The 16,073-nt window shown below is 29.4% G+C and overlaps 2 protein-coding genes across 2 annotated transcripts; one reads left to right on the forward strand and one right to left on the reverse strand.

Moving 5' to 3' along the window:
• Window positions 1-859: 859 nt before the first annotated feature.
• LOC113403104 (calcium/calmodulin-dependent protein kinase type 1-like) lies at window positions 860-6,717 on the forward strand. Its single transcript, XM_026643581.2, has 2 exons — window positions 860-1,856; window positions 2,171-6,717. Exons 1-2 carry the CDS (start codon window positions 985-987, stop codon window positions 2,385-2,387), a joined length of 1,089 nt encoding a protein of 362 aa, XP_026499366.1. The 5' UTR covers window positions 860-984; the 3' UTR covers window positions 2,388-6,717.
• Window positions 6,718-6,782: 65 nt separating this feature from the next.
• Slh (SLY-1 homologous) lies at window positions 6,783-11,951 on the reverse strand. Its single transcript, XM_026643351.2, has 11 exons — window positions 11,761-11,951; window positions 11,329-11,488; window positions 10,793-11,094; window positions 10,617-10,706; window positions 9,636-9,885; window positions 9,392-9,550; window positions 8,968-9,143; window positions 8,272-8,542; window positions 8,012-8,147; window positions 7,545-7,754; window positions 6,783-6,951 (listed from the first exon to the last, which is right to left on the reverse strand). The coding sequence occupies exons 1-11, from the start codon at window positions 11,786-11,788 to the stop codon at window positions 6,841-6,843; spliced, it is 1,893 nt and encodes a 630-aa protein (XP_026499136.1). The 5' UTR covers window positions 11,789-11,951; the 3' UTR covers window positions 6,783-6,840.
• Window positions 11,952-16,073: the final 4,122 nt, after the last annotated feature.

Genomic DNA, 16,073 nt, shown 5'->3' on the forward strand with positions numbered 1-16,073 from the left:
TGTTTTTCCGACCTACGATGACGTCACGCAAGCTATTTAGTGGTATAACTACACATAACACGAAATTAATACATAAATTCAAAACTTATTTAAATTGATTGCCATTCAAGAAAAAAGGAATGAAGATGGAGCGCGCGAAATCAACATTGTGGGTCTAGAAATTTGAAAGTGTGCATAACAGTGCTGCAGAAATACACAACATGCGCTTTATTGCGCTAGAATGCGGGTAGAGTTGCCAGGGTAATGAAAAAATCTAAAGTTTTTTTTAAATTGAACCGACTGTTTTTTTTTTAAATAGAAACTAATTACTTCATAAATTAAAATTAGTTTGATACAAACATTTCATAATTTGGCCACAAACTCTACATGAACGGGTATTATAACCGTTCGCGTTTGTTTTGTTCACAGTGCGAATGTGGATTACGCCCAAGGTTTTTTAAGGTAGTTTATAGTGCTTGGCTATCACAATAATTATATATTTAAATATATATATCAACTTTTAATTTTAGTGCTCATACTGATTTATCCTAAATAATTGACAACAAAGACTGTAGAGAGTTAATAAAGTATTGTTATCGCCGTAATTAATTTGGTGGATATGTTTAGTTTGATAAAGGGAAATCCTATTTAAAATTATACGTTATAGAACTCTTAGTATCAATTACTCTATAAATCTACTTCGATATTTTTATGTTTTTTATTTATCATGTATGCAAACTTACAAAATTTTACGCATTTTATATTTAACAGATGGTAAATATAAGTTCGTATTTTATATATACTTCAATATTTCCACGAATAGTTGTGCTAATGTGTAGCGTTGGCTTTATAATCACCGTAGTGTGCGTTTGTGACTTTGTGTTATGTCTAACATTTAAATTTATATGCTTATCGATATAGATTAAAGCCTTTAGCTACGTAGTCGTAGATATTTTTTAGAGTAGAGCAAGTCGAATCTCTAGTGAATAAGTGAAGGCCTACAGAATGCCTCTTTTTGGCAAAAAAGATTTTGGTAGAAAGTCAAAAAAAGACAGTAAAGAAGCTGAGAAGCAGCCATCCATCGAGGATAAATATGTTGTAAAGGATCTGCTCGGAACGGGAGCGTTTTCAGAAGTACGTCTCATTGAGAGCAAAGAAAATGGACATTTGTTCGCTTGCAAAATTATTGATAAAAAAGCCCTCAAAGGTAAAGAAGATTCATTGGAAAATGAAATTAGGGTCTTAAAAAGATTTAGCGAAAACGCAAAAGCCGAGGGTGGCGAGAAAGAAATGTTTTCTCACCCTAATATCGTCCAGCTGCTAGAGACATACGAAGATAAGAACAAGGTATATCTTGTAATGGAATTAGTAACTGGAGGTGAGTTATTTGATCGAATTGTTGAGAAAGGATCGTATACAGAAAAAGACGCGTCTAATCTTATTAGACAAGTATTAGAGGCTGTGGATTACATGCATTGTCAGGGAGTGGTACATAGAGATTTAAAGCCAGAAAATCTTCTTTATTATAGTGCAGATGAGGAAAGTAAAATTATGATAAGTGATTTTGGTCTCTCTAAGATTGAAGATTCAGGAATAATGGCAACAGCTTGTGGTACACCAGGATATGTTGCTCCTGAAGTACTAGCTCAAAAACCTTATGGTAAAGCTGTTGATGTGTGGAGCATAGGAGTTATCTCTTATATTTTGCTATGTGGATATCCTCCATTTTATGATGAAAATGATGCAAATCTTTTTGCCCAAATTCTCAAAGGTGATTTTGAGTTTGATTCTCCTTATTGGGATGACATTAGTGAGTCAGCTAAAGATTTTATCCGGCATTTGATGTGTGTAGATGTGGACAAGAGATATACATGCAAGTGAGTATGCAAATACATGCTTTATATATTTGTTTAGGTCTTAGTATAATTAATAATTAATTCTCTAATATAGTGAAATGTTTGAATCAGATTATCATATTGACCTTTGATTTTTTCTTAATTATCATCATTATTGAGTTCATGTGTACTTATTTAATCATGCAATATATATTACATAATTTTATCTATAATTGCTTTAGTGTTTTTGCATGTATTTGTTTTGTCACTTTTATAAAAACACTTTATTTTTTCATTTTACAAAATCGCATTGGGAAAGGGAAAAGAAATTTCAATGATATGATAATGTTTTACAGACAAGCTTTAGCACATCCATGGATTTCTGGTAATGCAGCTAGCAACAAGAATATACATGGTACTGTATCTGAGCAACTTAAGAAAAACTTTGCCAAATCTCGCTGGAAACAAGCATATCATGCGACTACAGTTATCCGTCAGATGCAAAAAATGATTCTCAGCAGCAGCAGCAGTTCAAGTCGTAATACCAACGCCCAGCCCAAGCCCCAACAATAGTTACACCTCTGAATTAGCGACTTGTTATGTGATTAAGGTACTTAATAATACATATTTCTATGTGATTTGGATCACCCAGCAAATTTATATAATCAACTCATTGGTTGGTACAACAATATTACTTTGGTAGACAACAGTAATTGATATTTATTGTTGAGGCAATTGCCGGCAATATGTGTCCTTGCTAAATTTATTATATTACTTTGTCAATGTTTTGATTTCAATGGGTGAATACATTAACTTAGAAGTTAATTATTAAAACAATCAACGAAACTTAATAGAATATTGGACTAGTCACAGTAATTATGAGGTTTTAAATCTAGATGTCAAATCATTTTATAATCATTATTGGCTTTACATACAAATGCGGTGAATGTGAAGGGCGTGATTAGTTAAAAGTACCATGTCTTCTTCTTTTGAACATCAAATTAATGATGAGAGAAAGAGAAAATAGAGTTTCACTAAACACCCGCTGAACATTGTTCATGAGCAAGGCCATATCTCAATAATATTTTTCATAAGTGATATTTTTAATTTCTGAACTTAATTAGATTTATTTTTTCAAAGTAGGCTTCATGCTTTGTTACTCTTCTTGGAATCTCATACTTCAATCCATGTCATTGATAATCTCTATTTAACCTTTTACATGACACTGTATAACATAATATGTGTAATATCAAAATCCTTGTATGAATCTTTATTTATCTTTTGAATAATTAAAAAGAGTAGTTAGGGTTAACATTCTCTTCTAAACATTCTGTGCTAATATTAACTTATAGATAAAGTGATAATCCCATAATGCTAGGATTTGTTGGAATTTTAATATAAAATATAAATTAATCATTACATGAATGCCATTAGATATTTGGGGCTTCATGGGCTGATAATATGACAAATTTATATTGTCACATAAATGTGCATATTGACTGTTACTGTTTTATGAAAAGGAGCTGTCCATAAAGTGTATTTAAATTATTCGGATTTTCAGCTAATATTACTAGGATTTGAAAGTTTGTTATTAAAATTTGATAGTTATAATATTGCTAGAAATGTGATTAGCTGCTGTTTCCATTTATTGTATGCAATAGTTGTATTTGTTAGGTTATGGTTAACATCTGTGGGGTCTACTTGGATTGACTTTGTTTATACAAATATTGTTTACAATTGAATATAATGGAAAGCTGCTGAGCTATAATACTTAATGTGTGTGTGTGTGTGTGTGTGGGTGTGTATGTGGCATATTTCCTATTTAACCATATTATAATAAAATAGTTGTTTTAAAAATTATATGCTATAATATGTAAGATTATATTCTAAATTTGACTCCTTCCTATCTTTTAGTAGTTTTACAAATATGACAACAGGATGTCATAATCAATATTCATTTCTGAACTACTGCTGAAAATAATTAACAATGTTCTGTAATTGCTGTTAGAATAGAAAACTAACATTTAAGTGGGCCTAATACAAAATTCACAAAATAGCTTGTTTACATTTATTTAATGTAGAAAAATAATAGAAAAAACACATTAGAGCACGATTTTTAATGCAACATCTCGAGATATGCTATATTTTAATTACAAAAAAAATGTTTAAATTTGAAGGAGATAGGTAAGAAAAGAATGTGTGAAAATCTAATTGTTTAGAAAAAATGGAAGAATTTTCTTTTATGAATTTGTTTTAAAAAAAGGTCAACAATGTTACCACAGTGCAATCTATGTCGTATATTATAGGTTTTAGTTCAGAGATTTTATAACTACCTATTCTTAAAATGTTATTATAAGATAGTCATATCATGCTAAGCATAACAAAAGTAACCATTTTATTAACCTAATAACTCTTAGACTGTTTTATTATTCTTTTAGCAATTTGATTACTTATCATACTTTCCAACACCATTTTAAATATGTAGCTATCTGACAAAAATTACATTCCGTTAAGGAATTCTAATGTTATATCTTTTAATAAAGACATTCCATTTTTCAGTATTGCACTTTTACTATTGCATTATGTTTAAAATATTTTATTATATAAAATATTTATATTTTTACTATACTTGTAAAATTGAAATTACATATATTTTTAAATAAATATATAATTTAGGTTGATTATAATCTCAAAAAAATGTTGTTATGATTTATATACAAAATATTTTGAAACAAAAATAAATTCAAGTAATTGTGTCTTCCGTCCACATCTTTCACGACCAACACCTTGTCAAATTTTGATTTAATCCATTTTATTAAACAGTAACACATGCATACTACAATCTAATATCAACCATTTCTGATTGTAATATTTGATAAATGATTCTATTTTATTTGAAATTCTAATTTATTTTTTCATAAACCTGAAGTTCACCTAATAAAACAATATTTACAATTCTTATCAGACATATAAATGTAAAAAAAATGTAATTTGTGTTCATGAAGGCTGTGACGGGAGAACTGATTTATAGATTTTAAAAATATGTAATTGAAAATATTGAGGTGAAATTAGAATGATATCTTAATGTATTAATTTTAAAATGTAATCGAAAATTCCCTTATGCTTTTTTTCTGACATGGGTAGGAAGACTGTACACTGTTATCCATGCCAGGGTAATCGTTATGCACTCTACTTTACAATATCACTTATTTTAATGATATCTTAAGTATTTTATTTAGAAAAGTAAGTTTTAATTGATTTTCATATGAATTAATGTTTTTGTAACCTTTGACATTGATAATATTCAACTCTGTTAATTATTCTTGTGACAAAGTTTTTCCTGTTTATTAATGACATACTAGTCCTTTCTAATCTCATTTTGATGAACATGGTTTATTTAAATAAATCATTAGATTAATATGACAAGTAAACTTAAGACGACATTTAATGTGCATTATATTTTTTTCTAAAATAATTTCCATTATGTTTATCAGAATTTTATTTTAATGCAATAGAAACATTTTAACCACGTTGTGTTCTGTAATATATTCTATTTTTTACGATAAATCGGCTATTGTTTACTTTTTTAAATTTGGTGGTGGAAATTACTAGTTTTTAATATTAGTTTACAATAACATGCAATGTACATTAAAATGATGAAATTAGCGTACTTATTATTTGTTATAATAATATACGTATAGAAGATATCGGTTGAAGCGCCTTCGAAATACGATGTTTTTATAATGTAGGACTTGTCACTGATTTTAGAAGTAAGGAGTTAATGAGTTATGGATAATATTTATGTCTATTTATCTATTATGTTTGTGCCATTATAATTGTTTACTAGCCTTTTTAAAAAGTGATAAATTTTATATAAATTAACATAAGGCTTACTCTTTTATTACTATATAATATTTGAAATTGTTGTGTGTGATATTAGAATTTGCATATTATATTTTGCTTTCATAGCTGTCAATGTATTATATTTTAAACGAAATTAATGGATATATTAACATCTATTGGCATTCTATCTAGAGCTAAAGTAATTGTGCGTTATATCTAAATTAAAAAAAAAGCGTATAAAAATGAATTAATATACGCACAATATATTTCAGTTATATTGTTCACGATAAACTTTATTTCTATCGATTGTTTGATTCAATTTTAAATAATTATGATATATATTAAATATTTTCAAATTCTTTCAATCAAGACTTGTAGATTATAAATTTTAAAATAAACACAGATGCCTTGTGTTCTTTGACCATAATAAACCTTGCCATACTCTAATGCATGTTCCTGCAATTAAGTTACTTTCAAGCTTGCTCTCTGATAGACGCATATCACTTGTTATTAATTTTTCACTGTGCCAAACCATATCTTGATCCGTGTTAGCATATTATAGAAAACAAATATGGACATGGAATATGTTTCTTACTCGACAGTGGTTTATGCAGTGCTAATTGTAATGAATTCAAGTTCCTTGTCGAATAAAAAAATGTATTTCTTTATTTTGTATATTAATTGTAAGTACATACCTAACACATCACTATTTTTCGAATGTTATTACTTTAAATTTTTTAATGTAACACACTTTTATTTTTAATTAGCACAATAGTTTTAAGGGTTGGGATAAAAAATATATCGACAAGTTTCTTTTTATGTACTAATTTATTTAGTATTGGCCACATTATTTAGTTTCGGTTGTGAAATCGTTTGCCCCATCAAGAAGAATGTCATGACAAGGCATAATACATGTTTAAAGATCTGATGCTATACTGAATTCGTAATCTTGTGATTTTAGATTTTATACTTCTTGTTCTAAACAATAAAAAGTTTTAGTAGATATTAGATGTTAGCTCTATTTTCAATGTCATTGTAAATAAAATGCCAACTTGTTGAACTAGTCTTTTATTTACATCAATATTAAAGGTGACCCCCATTAGGTGTAATTAAAACAATTTATAATATTTTGGTATAATATAATATTTTACAACTTTACATAAATATCTTATAAATGGAAATGTTACTGAAGTTCCTCACCCAATAAAGACAGTTGCTTAAGAAATTGAAATGCGTTTGGCAAAGTTGTAGCTCCATAGATGATTTTTCTTGTTATTCCATTCGCCGCTTGTTGCTACACAGAAAAAATATAAAATTATACCAAGTAAAGATGAATACGAAATATTACAATTGCCTTGCAGTCTCCGTATAATTTTTAATATTAACTAGTGATTTTTATTTAATACAAGGTTTTGTAACAACCTTTTTTTTTTTTATTATACCTACCTACTTCACTATGATAAAAACAGTGAAATGGTAAGTTGATTTTAAACATAAATAATAAAAGTAAGTATCAATAGATGTCTAGTAGATCGCGGTTACAAACCTAAAAATTTATTACAAAATGAAAATTGTCACAAAATAATGTCATTTCGACACCAACAATTTATACTACGCTAACTCGAAAGTGCGCGCACACTCCGCTAATAATTGTTAGCGTAATATAAACCGATTGATTTAAAAGATTGCCTTTAGTTAGCGTTGTATAAATTTGTAACTTCGTTAATTTTGTATATTTGTTCACGATTTTATTAATTCATATAAAATAACATATTTTAAGCAACTTGGCACAAAAAAACGATTTTCACTAAAATTCAAGTTAGCGTAGTATAAATTGTAGGTGTCGATTTATTGGTAATTTTCTAATGACATATATGTATGTTGTACCTTTGCAAAATCGATGAGGTTATGGTATTCTATATAGCTGCCGCCCCCTACGAGGAACACAACGGCATCGGTAGGAGGGGGGTGTCGCGGCGCACGAGCGCGAGCGGCCCCGTCCGTGCGAGCGGCGCGAGGGTCCAGCCACGCCAGCTCGTTATCACCCGCCCCACTACTCCCCAGCGCCGCTTCCACGGTTCGGCTCACGGGCAATTTCTTTATATGATTATAGATTTGTCATTAATTTTGAAAAAAAAAACATAGCATGTACCTACATATGTGCTACATAAGCACGGACGACGCTTAAATAATTTAAAATAGTAAAATATAAAAAACTAATTAGAAAACAAATTACATCACATTGTGAGAAACAAAATACATATTTTTAAAGTTCTGTTTATAAATCATGGACAACTTACTAGTCTAACTTCTTCTTTATTTTTCTATTTTCCATAAAATTAAAAATTACTTACATGTTTCTTTACAACTAAGTTTTTTACACCTTCCATTACAAAAGATGATCCTTGTGATACTAATTTTGAAAACATAGATACAGTTTTGGTTCCTCCACCTTCATATTGACCTTGACTAGACATTTTAGTAAATCCTCTGAAAGTAAATGATGTATCCTGATTTATTGATAACAATTTCGGAATTATCTTCCTCCGTTGGAAAAGGCTTGTTTATCATAATTAGATTATTAGCATATTAATAATTATACTAATCTACTCACTTCCAACGTTTCATATAAGTCATTGGTTTAATGTCACAATTTGCAGCTATTAATGCAGATTTAAATTTTTCATAGTCATCATCCAGTACTTGCGTTGTACACAGATAATATATAATAAACAAACGCATTTTGTCTTCCACTGTCCCTGCACTAGGATCGGTGATCAAATCCATAACAGCTTTGCTTTCCACACCACTGCTTTTACTCATTATTTTTTCTTCCAATTCAAAAAATGAATCGAGTCTTCTTGATTTGATTGCATTGAGGATTGCTACAAAAAATATTTACTAAAGCTTAAACAATTATTTAAAATTAAGATATTATATTTATTTCCTTTTTGGAAGACTTCAACTACAATAATACTGTGTGGAGTATAAATGAAATATATTTTTGACAAAAAAACAAACAATCTGGTAGGTTTATACTAAAAACTTTTCAGTAGAAAGTATCAAACAAAAGGAGATCTGGAATATGCAGAACATTATTATTGGGAATAGATAAAATGTTCGCGCATTTTGAATTATTTGTTAAATGTAAAAAAAAATAAAAATTATATAGTCCTTAGTTCCCCTCCTTCCCTTAATTGTCCATTACCTTGAAATAATACGTATCTGCCTATTTTTGTAATAAATTGAATTTTTATTTAATAAACAAAGGACTGTGAAGCATATAGGATTTGTCACACACAAAGCATACCTGTAGCTATAGTAGTGTGCATATCAATGAGACGCTTCTTCTCCATCAGTTGGGGCAAAGAGTTTACTGCACTGGTTAGTCGTTGCGTGTTATCACTGACTAAGCTGAGTGCAAGATCACTATCAGCATCCAATCCCATAGAACTTTTCAGTTTCTTTACTTCTGCTTCTGAGCTCCTGTAATAATAATTGTCGAATATCAATTTATAGCAAAATATTCTGAGATAAACTGGTGATGATCTTAACCAAAGGTTGTGGGTCCAATGCAATTTCCATATAATTTGTGATTTCTGCATGAGTTGGATGAAAATCTGTCACCAATCAATGGTGAAATGAGCTGCAGGCTGATACTTTAAGTAACATAATCGGAAATTGAATTTCTTAATTACTGTGAATTAAAAACAATTTAAAAAATATATTTCTACCTGTATTTATCCAAATCTTCTTGAATAGCCTCTGCTACTGTGGGGAAAGGGCTTCCTTTATGTTCAGACCACAATGGGTCTTTTGAGTCTAAGTCACAAATTCTAGTTTTGGCTTTTTGTCCTGGTACTATTGGTCCTGAACCTTCTGGTACCACTGCTCTACAAAATGTAATTTACAGTGGTTTAGATTATTTACAATCATTTTATATCATTTGTAGCTATTTTATGCTGTTTTAATAAAAACCTGTTTAAAGATAAGTCCAGTACATCATGAGCTAGAGCTTGGTATGTCCATGTGTGATGTAAAGGTGTTGCCATATCCAAATTTCTGTCAAGTAATATGAGCATAGGGCGAGTAAAGCTGAAAGTACCAGCTTGTCCGTGGAATAAATTATTTCTTGCATCCCAGAGATTTTCACGTAGCTTCTTGTCTAACTTCTTTGCTACCATTTCTGCAGCATTGCCTTTAGTACACCTTATTATAGGAACATTACCTGTAAAAAATATAAACATTTTTATTTAAATTTAATTAGTATACAATTTTTGTTTTTACTTTTGGTTATTTTAAGATGACTTTAAAGGAACAACTGTACATGTAGTTGCTGTTATATAAAATATATACAAGAATTTTAGTTCTATTAATTTATTGGGATATTAATTAATATTTAAATAAGTTACATATACATTTTGAGCATATTTTTTCTACTTAGATCAGCACTTTTACAATTATTGTAACATATTTGACATTTTAAAATATAAATGGCTAATTTATAAAAGCAAACTTTCAGCTTCATGAATTTAGTACATCATTCCTGAGATAGGGTAATCCACATACCATTTTATATTTGGTTCTAGTTAAATTTAAAAGTAATGTTATTTATTTTTAATAAATTAGGGTCATTATACTATATATATAGGTTTATAGAAATTATAGAAATGCTTGGAGTAAGTACTCCTTACCATTCTTACATAACACGTCCATAAAAATAATTAATGTATGATTATTAGACATTCACTTAGAATACTTTGATAAAAATAGTAACTACTGAGACTCTCTAATTCTTCTGCTAAGAATTTACATTCCAGATTGGTGGTAGTTAGCTTTCAATCAAAAATAACATTTAAAAATGATGTTTTAAGAGAGCTTGTAAGAGATTGACTTTATTTCAATAAAATATACCTAACACTATTTAGTAACCACACATATTTCTAATGAAATGCTTACCAAGTGTAACAAACACTGAGAACAGGCTCTCAACAATTTCATCCATAATGGCTTCCATTTCTGTATCCTTAGTATCTCCTTTATTTATTGCTGAAAATTGAACAAAGAAATATTCTACATATCATCAAGCAAATTATTAAAATGTTTATTCATAATCAATTTTCTTTCCTATTTACCATAATAAGACAATGAATCTGATTGTTGATGTTTCATTATAAACAAATCATCTTCTAAGCATATGAAGTTTAAATATTGATCAAACACTTTGTGAATGCTCATTACAGAGTTAGACTGGATGGCAGAAGCAGCTAGGTCTTCTAATTTTTGTCTAGTTATTGGTGATATAAAGTTCAAGTGATACTGGTCATATATTCCATTGTCAAGGTCTTGACATATTCTCCCAAGATTTTCTTCTGTTGGGGAACAGAAGTATACTGCGGGTACTTCTGGGATAGAATCTCGGTCTGAATGTAGTTGTCTATAAAAAGGATTATTTGATGTTAGAAATGATATGTCATTAGAAAATATGAAATTGGTCATATTATCAATATCTAATGTATTTAAACATATTCTGAGCTATTATTTAGTTCCTCTACATTATCTCATCAGAGAATATACTTGTTTATTTGCAATTTTTCTTGTAATATGTAATTTTTCCTCTACTATTAGAGTGTAAGACAAAGATGATTTGAGTTATTATAGATATACTCACACATGTATAGTAACACCCAACTCCCTTAGTTCTTTAATAGATATTAGTGGTGAAATGATATCTTGTCCTACTCTATCATAAATGAGCACTTTCCATGTTGGTTCAGTAGCCACTGCTTTTGTCAATGGTTGATTCAAATTTAGCATCTGTTTTAAGGCATCTGTAATAATCATTATAAAATTTTAAAGTTAAATTTTAGAAGATAATAATAATATTTGAATAGCAAGAAAGAAAAAGAGTAAGTAAACTGTATAGACATAAAAAATCGAAGCATAAGTTTTCAGGAGAACATAAAATAATATTAGTGTGGTGTTAAGTAAAGATGAAATGTTGTTAAGATTTTTTAAATTACAGACATATTTTTATATAGAACTATTGAACTTATATACTTAAAAATGATTACTAAATATAAAACCAACTATAATAACTTACTAAGTTGGCGCTCTCGTAAGGTTGTCATTGTATCGTAAGAATTAAACTGCCATTAAATATTAAAACAATACAATTAACTCAGGCAAAACTTATTGTTTTTATTATCATTTAAAAAATGACAAAAATATGTACTGCAATAATTATAAATTTCATGTCCTTACGTTTGTCAAATTGACATTTATTTGCTGTCGACACGTCGGCTCTGACAAATGACACTCGTGGAAAACTTTGCTTGGAATCTTGGTGATTGAGTCGACAGTAATAATTTCATTTGGAACGACCATGGTTTATAATTGCACGCGACCATATAATCACTAGTGAAATAAAAAAAAACATTGAATGTACGGTACGATCGGATCTTGTTTGGTCAACGCTAATAATTGTTTCAAAGTTTCTATTCTATTACTATCCTATATACACATAAAAAATCGAAACACAGAAACTGAAGACTATGTAGAGACTATAAACTTTAATTGAACCAAACACCTGGGGTCTGTAGTAAGATGTATTAGCATTTTCTTGGTTCAGTTTGTTTGGTTTTCTTTATTGGGTTTAGTACTTCAATGTTTCTGAACACATTCAAAGAGTAATTAGTTGTCAACGTAACGCTGCATTGGTGGCAGACCTAATGTTTCATATTGCGTGTTTCTGAATATGTGCCACATGAAATTCGTCAACCAATTGTATTGGTGCATATTATCTGAATTGTTAGTTTAAAATATACAGTTTGATTGTATTTAGATCGGTAAATGATAAATTCATATAATAACGGCAGTTGCTCATATTAAGTTATACAAGCTCGTTCGAGATAAGCACAAATAAATTGCTAAGAACAGTCCAAAAAATGTAAGTACTAAGTGGTACTCTTTGCATATTACAAAACAATATTTTTTAGTATTGTTGTGTTTCGGTTTGAAGGTAGAGTGACCCAGTATATAAAGGGTTATTGGTAATTCGACGTATTCCCGTTAGGAGGTGATAGGGGTGATTATTTGCGATAATTTTAACCCAAAGCAAAAGTGAACCATTTTTGAGTTATCACGTTTTTTAGATTTTTTCAAAATAAGCCTTAAATGCAACTTGAAAAATTTATTTAAAAACAAATTTCAATTAAAATCTATTTTTTTCTTCTGATTTATAAAAACGAATAAACACTGGTTATTTGTCAATATAAAAACAATAATTATCGGTCCAAATTTAAAAATGCGAGACAGAAAAAGCGTTTATTTCAAATTTTTTTTAATGTTTTACACAAAAATACCTTAAAAAAAAAATCGTTATGAAACTTGTCCTGCAGATTATTTTAAAAACATAATCAGCTCTCCAAAAATGTATAACAACTAGGAACTTATTTCATAACAACCGAAATAAAATGACCACAAAGGACGGTGGTGGAAATTCGTATTCGAACATGAACGAATTCGGACTAAAGTTCACCTTTTAAAATCTTACAAAATTAATTAAAAACAATACCTAATGTAAATAAAACTAAAATACAAATTTAAAATATAATTTAGAACTCAACTACCGAATTAGTCAAATTATTCCGCATCATATTTGATGCGCTTTTTATATTAATCATAAACTCTTAGTAGTACACAATAGAGCTGAATTATTAGCACATCGCATGAAATACATATATCTATGGTTTGTTTATGTTATTTCCTACTTCTATTGGAATAGGCTATACTTATACTTCATACATACTTACACTATAGTACTCGTGTACCTACTAGTAAACACTAGTAGACACGTGTGTGCTTAATCACAAGTATACTCTTATAATCCAATGGGAAGGTCAATCCCACACAGAATACAACCGAAAACAGTTCAGATGTGAGACGATTTAACGTGCTCTTCGAGGCACGGCAGCGTCAGTTATCCGAAGCTTGGCTTTTCATGAGAATTTCCGTTACAAACCCAATAACTTTTCAATAGTCTCTTTCAATACTCAGTATATGAACCCAAGACCTCAATATATGTTATCAACAAGACCAAAATGTCAGACAAAGAGTATGTTATAATTAAGGTAGATGGAATTAAATATTTTAATCATGGCCATATGAGGCAACGAACTTTTCAATTCACTCTCGTATGTAATCTGCATAAAATCATTCGAAGTCATTAAACTTCATTCAAGTATGCTCTTACGAGTACTTTTGTTCGTCATTATAGAAGGTTAAATTAAATTGAAAACTTCAACTATTTATTTTGGCATTTTCACTATTAATTTTAGTAGATGTAATAAATAAAATATTTATCTTTTTTAAACAATACGCTATAACAAGATAGTTGTAATGATTTTTAACGCAGTTAAGTGAATGTGTGAGTCGTAATTATGTTAGTTTCGCAAACAACTACTAGGAAAATCACCTTACCACTTATAGCTGATTATGGTGTGAATTGGAAAATTACGGCATTGCTTATAAATTATACTTATAGGGTGATTAATTATGTAATGCTGTCCAATGAATGATAAAAGGAAGAGATAAATCTATTTAACTAAACACCCTCCTAAATGACACTCGATTTAAATTTTACTTTATAGGTGGCTAAATTATATTTCGATGTTCCGTAAATATGTCATTAAACTTGTAGTAAAAGCCCGTAAAGCGTTTACTAAGACTCAAGTTAAAATATGTACCAATTAAAAGTACAATTAATTTATTCCTACTTAAAAATAAAGCAAGTTTCTAATACGAAGTTGATTCGGTATTATTATGAAGATAGCTTTCTCTTAATAAGTTGTCAGGAACGTCTCATGACCTAAAAAGTAACAGCCCATAAAAAAAGGCCAACTTGGCATAGTCCAGTGTTCTCCTCTTCTCCTTTATTCCAGCGCCCTGCTCCAATGCAGTTTCGTTGATTGAATTGGAAGAACAGCGCCTACCATCGTTTTTATCAATATAAAAATTGCAAAATGTGTATAAAAATGCTGTAATACTTTCCAAAATGTTGTCATAACATTCGTTTACTTTCAATAGTCGTACAAATTAGTGTGGAATAAATGATTTGGTAGAATGAATACATATAAATATGTACATGCGTTACGTATACATATGCACCTGCAAGCCCCTAGTGTTGCAGATGTCCATGGGCGGTGGTAGTCACTTTCCATCAGGTGAGCCTCCTGCTCGTTTGCCACCAATAACATAAAAAAAACATGCTTAGTTTGTATAAAATTGTATATATTTATATATATTTGTTTAGACATTATGGTTTTAGAAGGTTCACAAATGATTACTGGATTAAAGCGTAATGAGACAACAGATGGGATCAACATTGGCTACATCAAAAATTAGATAAGTTTTTGGTACAATAAAGTTATTTTTTATATTTAAAAAAGTCACAGTAATCTCCGGAATTAAAGAAAAACAACTTTAGAATATATTAAAATAATATCTGAGCTTTGAAGCCTTTACATTACACATGTGTCTACTGACGAGTGCATATATTCTCTCGATGTTTTCCTTTACCGCCGGGCATAGGATGGGTCTAAACATCCATTGTATTAAGAACATGAAAATTCAGTTGTACTGAACTGGGTTTGAACTCGCTATCATCGGTTAAGATACACGTATTTTAACCAATTGGCCATCTCGGCTCTTTTTATTTAAATGATATCTTAGGAAATTAAATAAATGGATTGGCCTTATGTTTGTAAAATCGCTTTATGTAAAACATTCATAATGTAATCTTCTATCGGTGAATCTGTCAAAGCTCAAATAAGGTTGCATTACACATATTGAATCTTATAAAACAATATTTTTTTTACATTTTATTATTAATTAATGTATATTTCTAAAATTGATAATCACTTTTTTTAAACAATGATTGAATAACAAACATCCAAGAAACATTGTATCTACATAATAATTATTAGCTGATAAGGTAAGAATGATGACGTCACTACGCAGACTTCTCTACTAGTAGACCGGCGAAGCGAAGAGATAGTTTCGCCAGAAAAAAATTACAAATCACGCAACTTTTTATTCCTTGATATTTCACCTACGAGTTAAAATAGTATTTAAGGTAGTATTCTTTTGTAGTTATCTTATCTGTAAGTATCTGTGCTCGATATAAATTAAAAAATACAAGATTAGAAAAAAATATTTTTGCTTTATAGGTCACCTGGGTAGTTTAAATTAAATGTTGTTATTTTTAGCACGCCATGGACACGGAATAAGTAGTGTTCAGACAGGTTATACGGCGTTAAATGACCTTACCAATTGTATTTAACATTTTTAATACAATGAATCGAATCGAATCGAATCTTATCATGAATGATTTGTTTATATTAAGGTAAAGTGTAA

This window comes from Vanessa tameamea, chromosome 10, assembly GCF_037043105.1.
Source record: "Vanessa tameamea isolate UH-Manoa-2023 chromosome 10, ilVanTame1 primary haplotype, whole genome shotgun sequence".
In the NCBI taxonomy this organism is placed as follows: Eukaryota; Metazoa; Arthropoda; class Insecta; order Lepidoptera; family Nymphalidae; genus Vanessa; species Vanessa tameamea.

Coding starts and splice junctions, on each gene's coding strand:
- LOC113403104 (XM_026643581.2), top strand. CDS start 985: ATGCCTCTTTTTGGCAAAAAAGATTTTGGTAGAAAGTCAAAAAAAGAC. Junction 1,857..2,170: donor GACAAGAGATATACATGCAA/GTGAGTATGCAA, acceptor AATGTTTTACAG/ACAAGCTTTAGCACATCCAT.
- Slh (XM_026643351.2), bottom strand. CDS start 11,788: ATGACAACCTTACGAGAGCGCCAACTTA. Junction 11,489..11,760: donor CTTACGAGAGCGCCAACTTA/GTAAGTTATTAT, acceptor TGATTATTACAG/ATGCCTTAAAACAGATGCTA. Junction 9,886..10,616: donor CTCAGTGTTTGTTACACTTG/GTAAGCATTTCA, acceptor TATTTTTTACAG/GTAATGTTCCTATAATAAGG.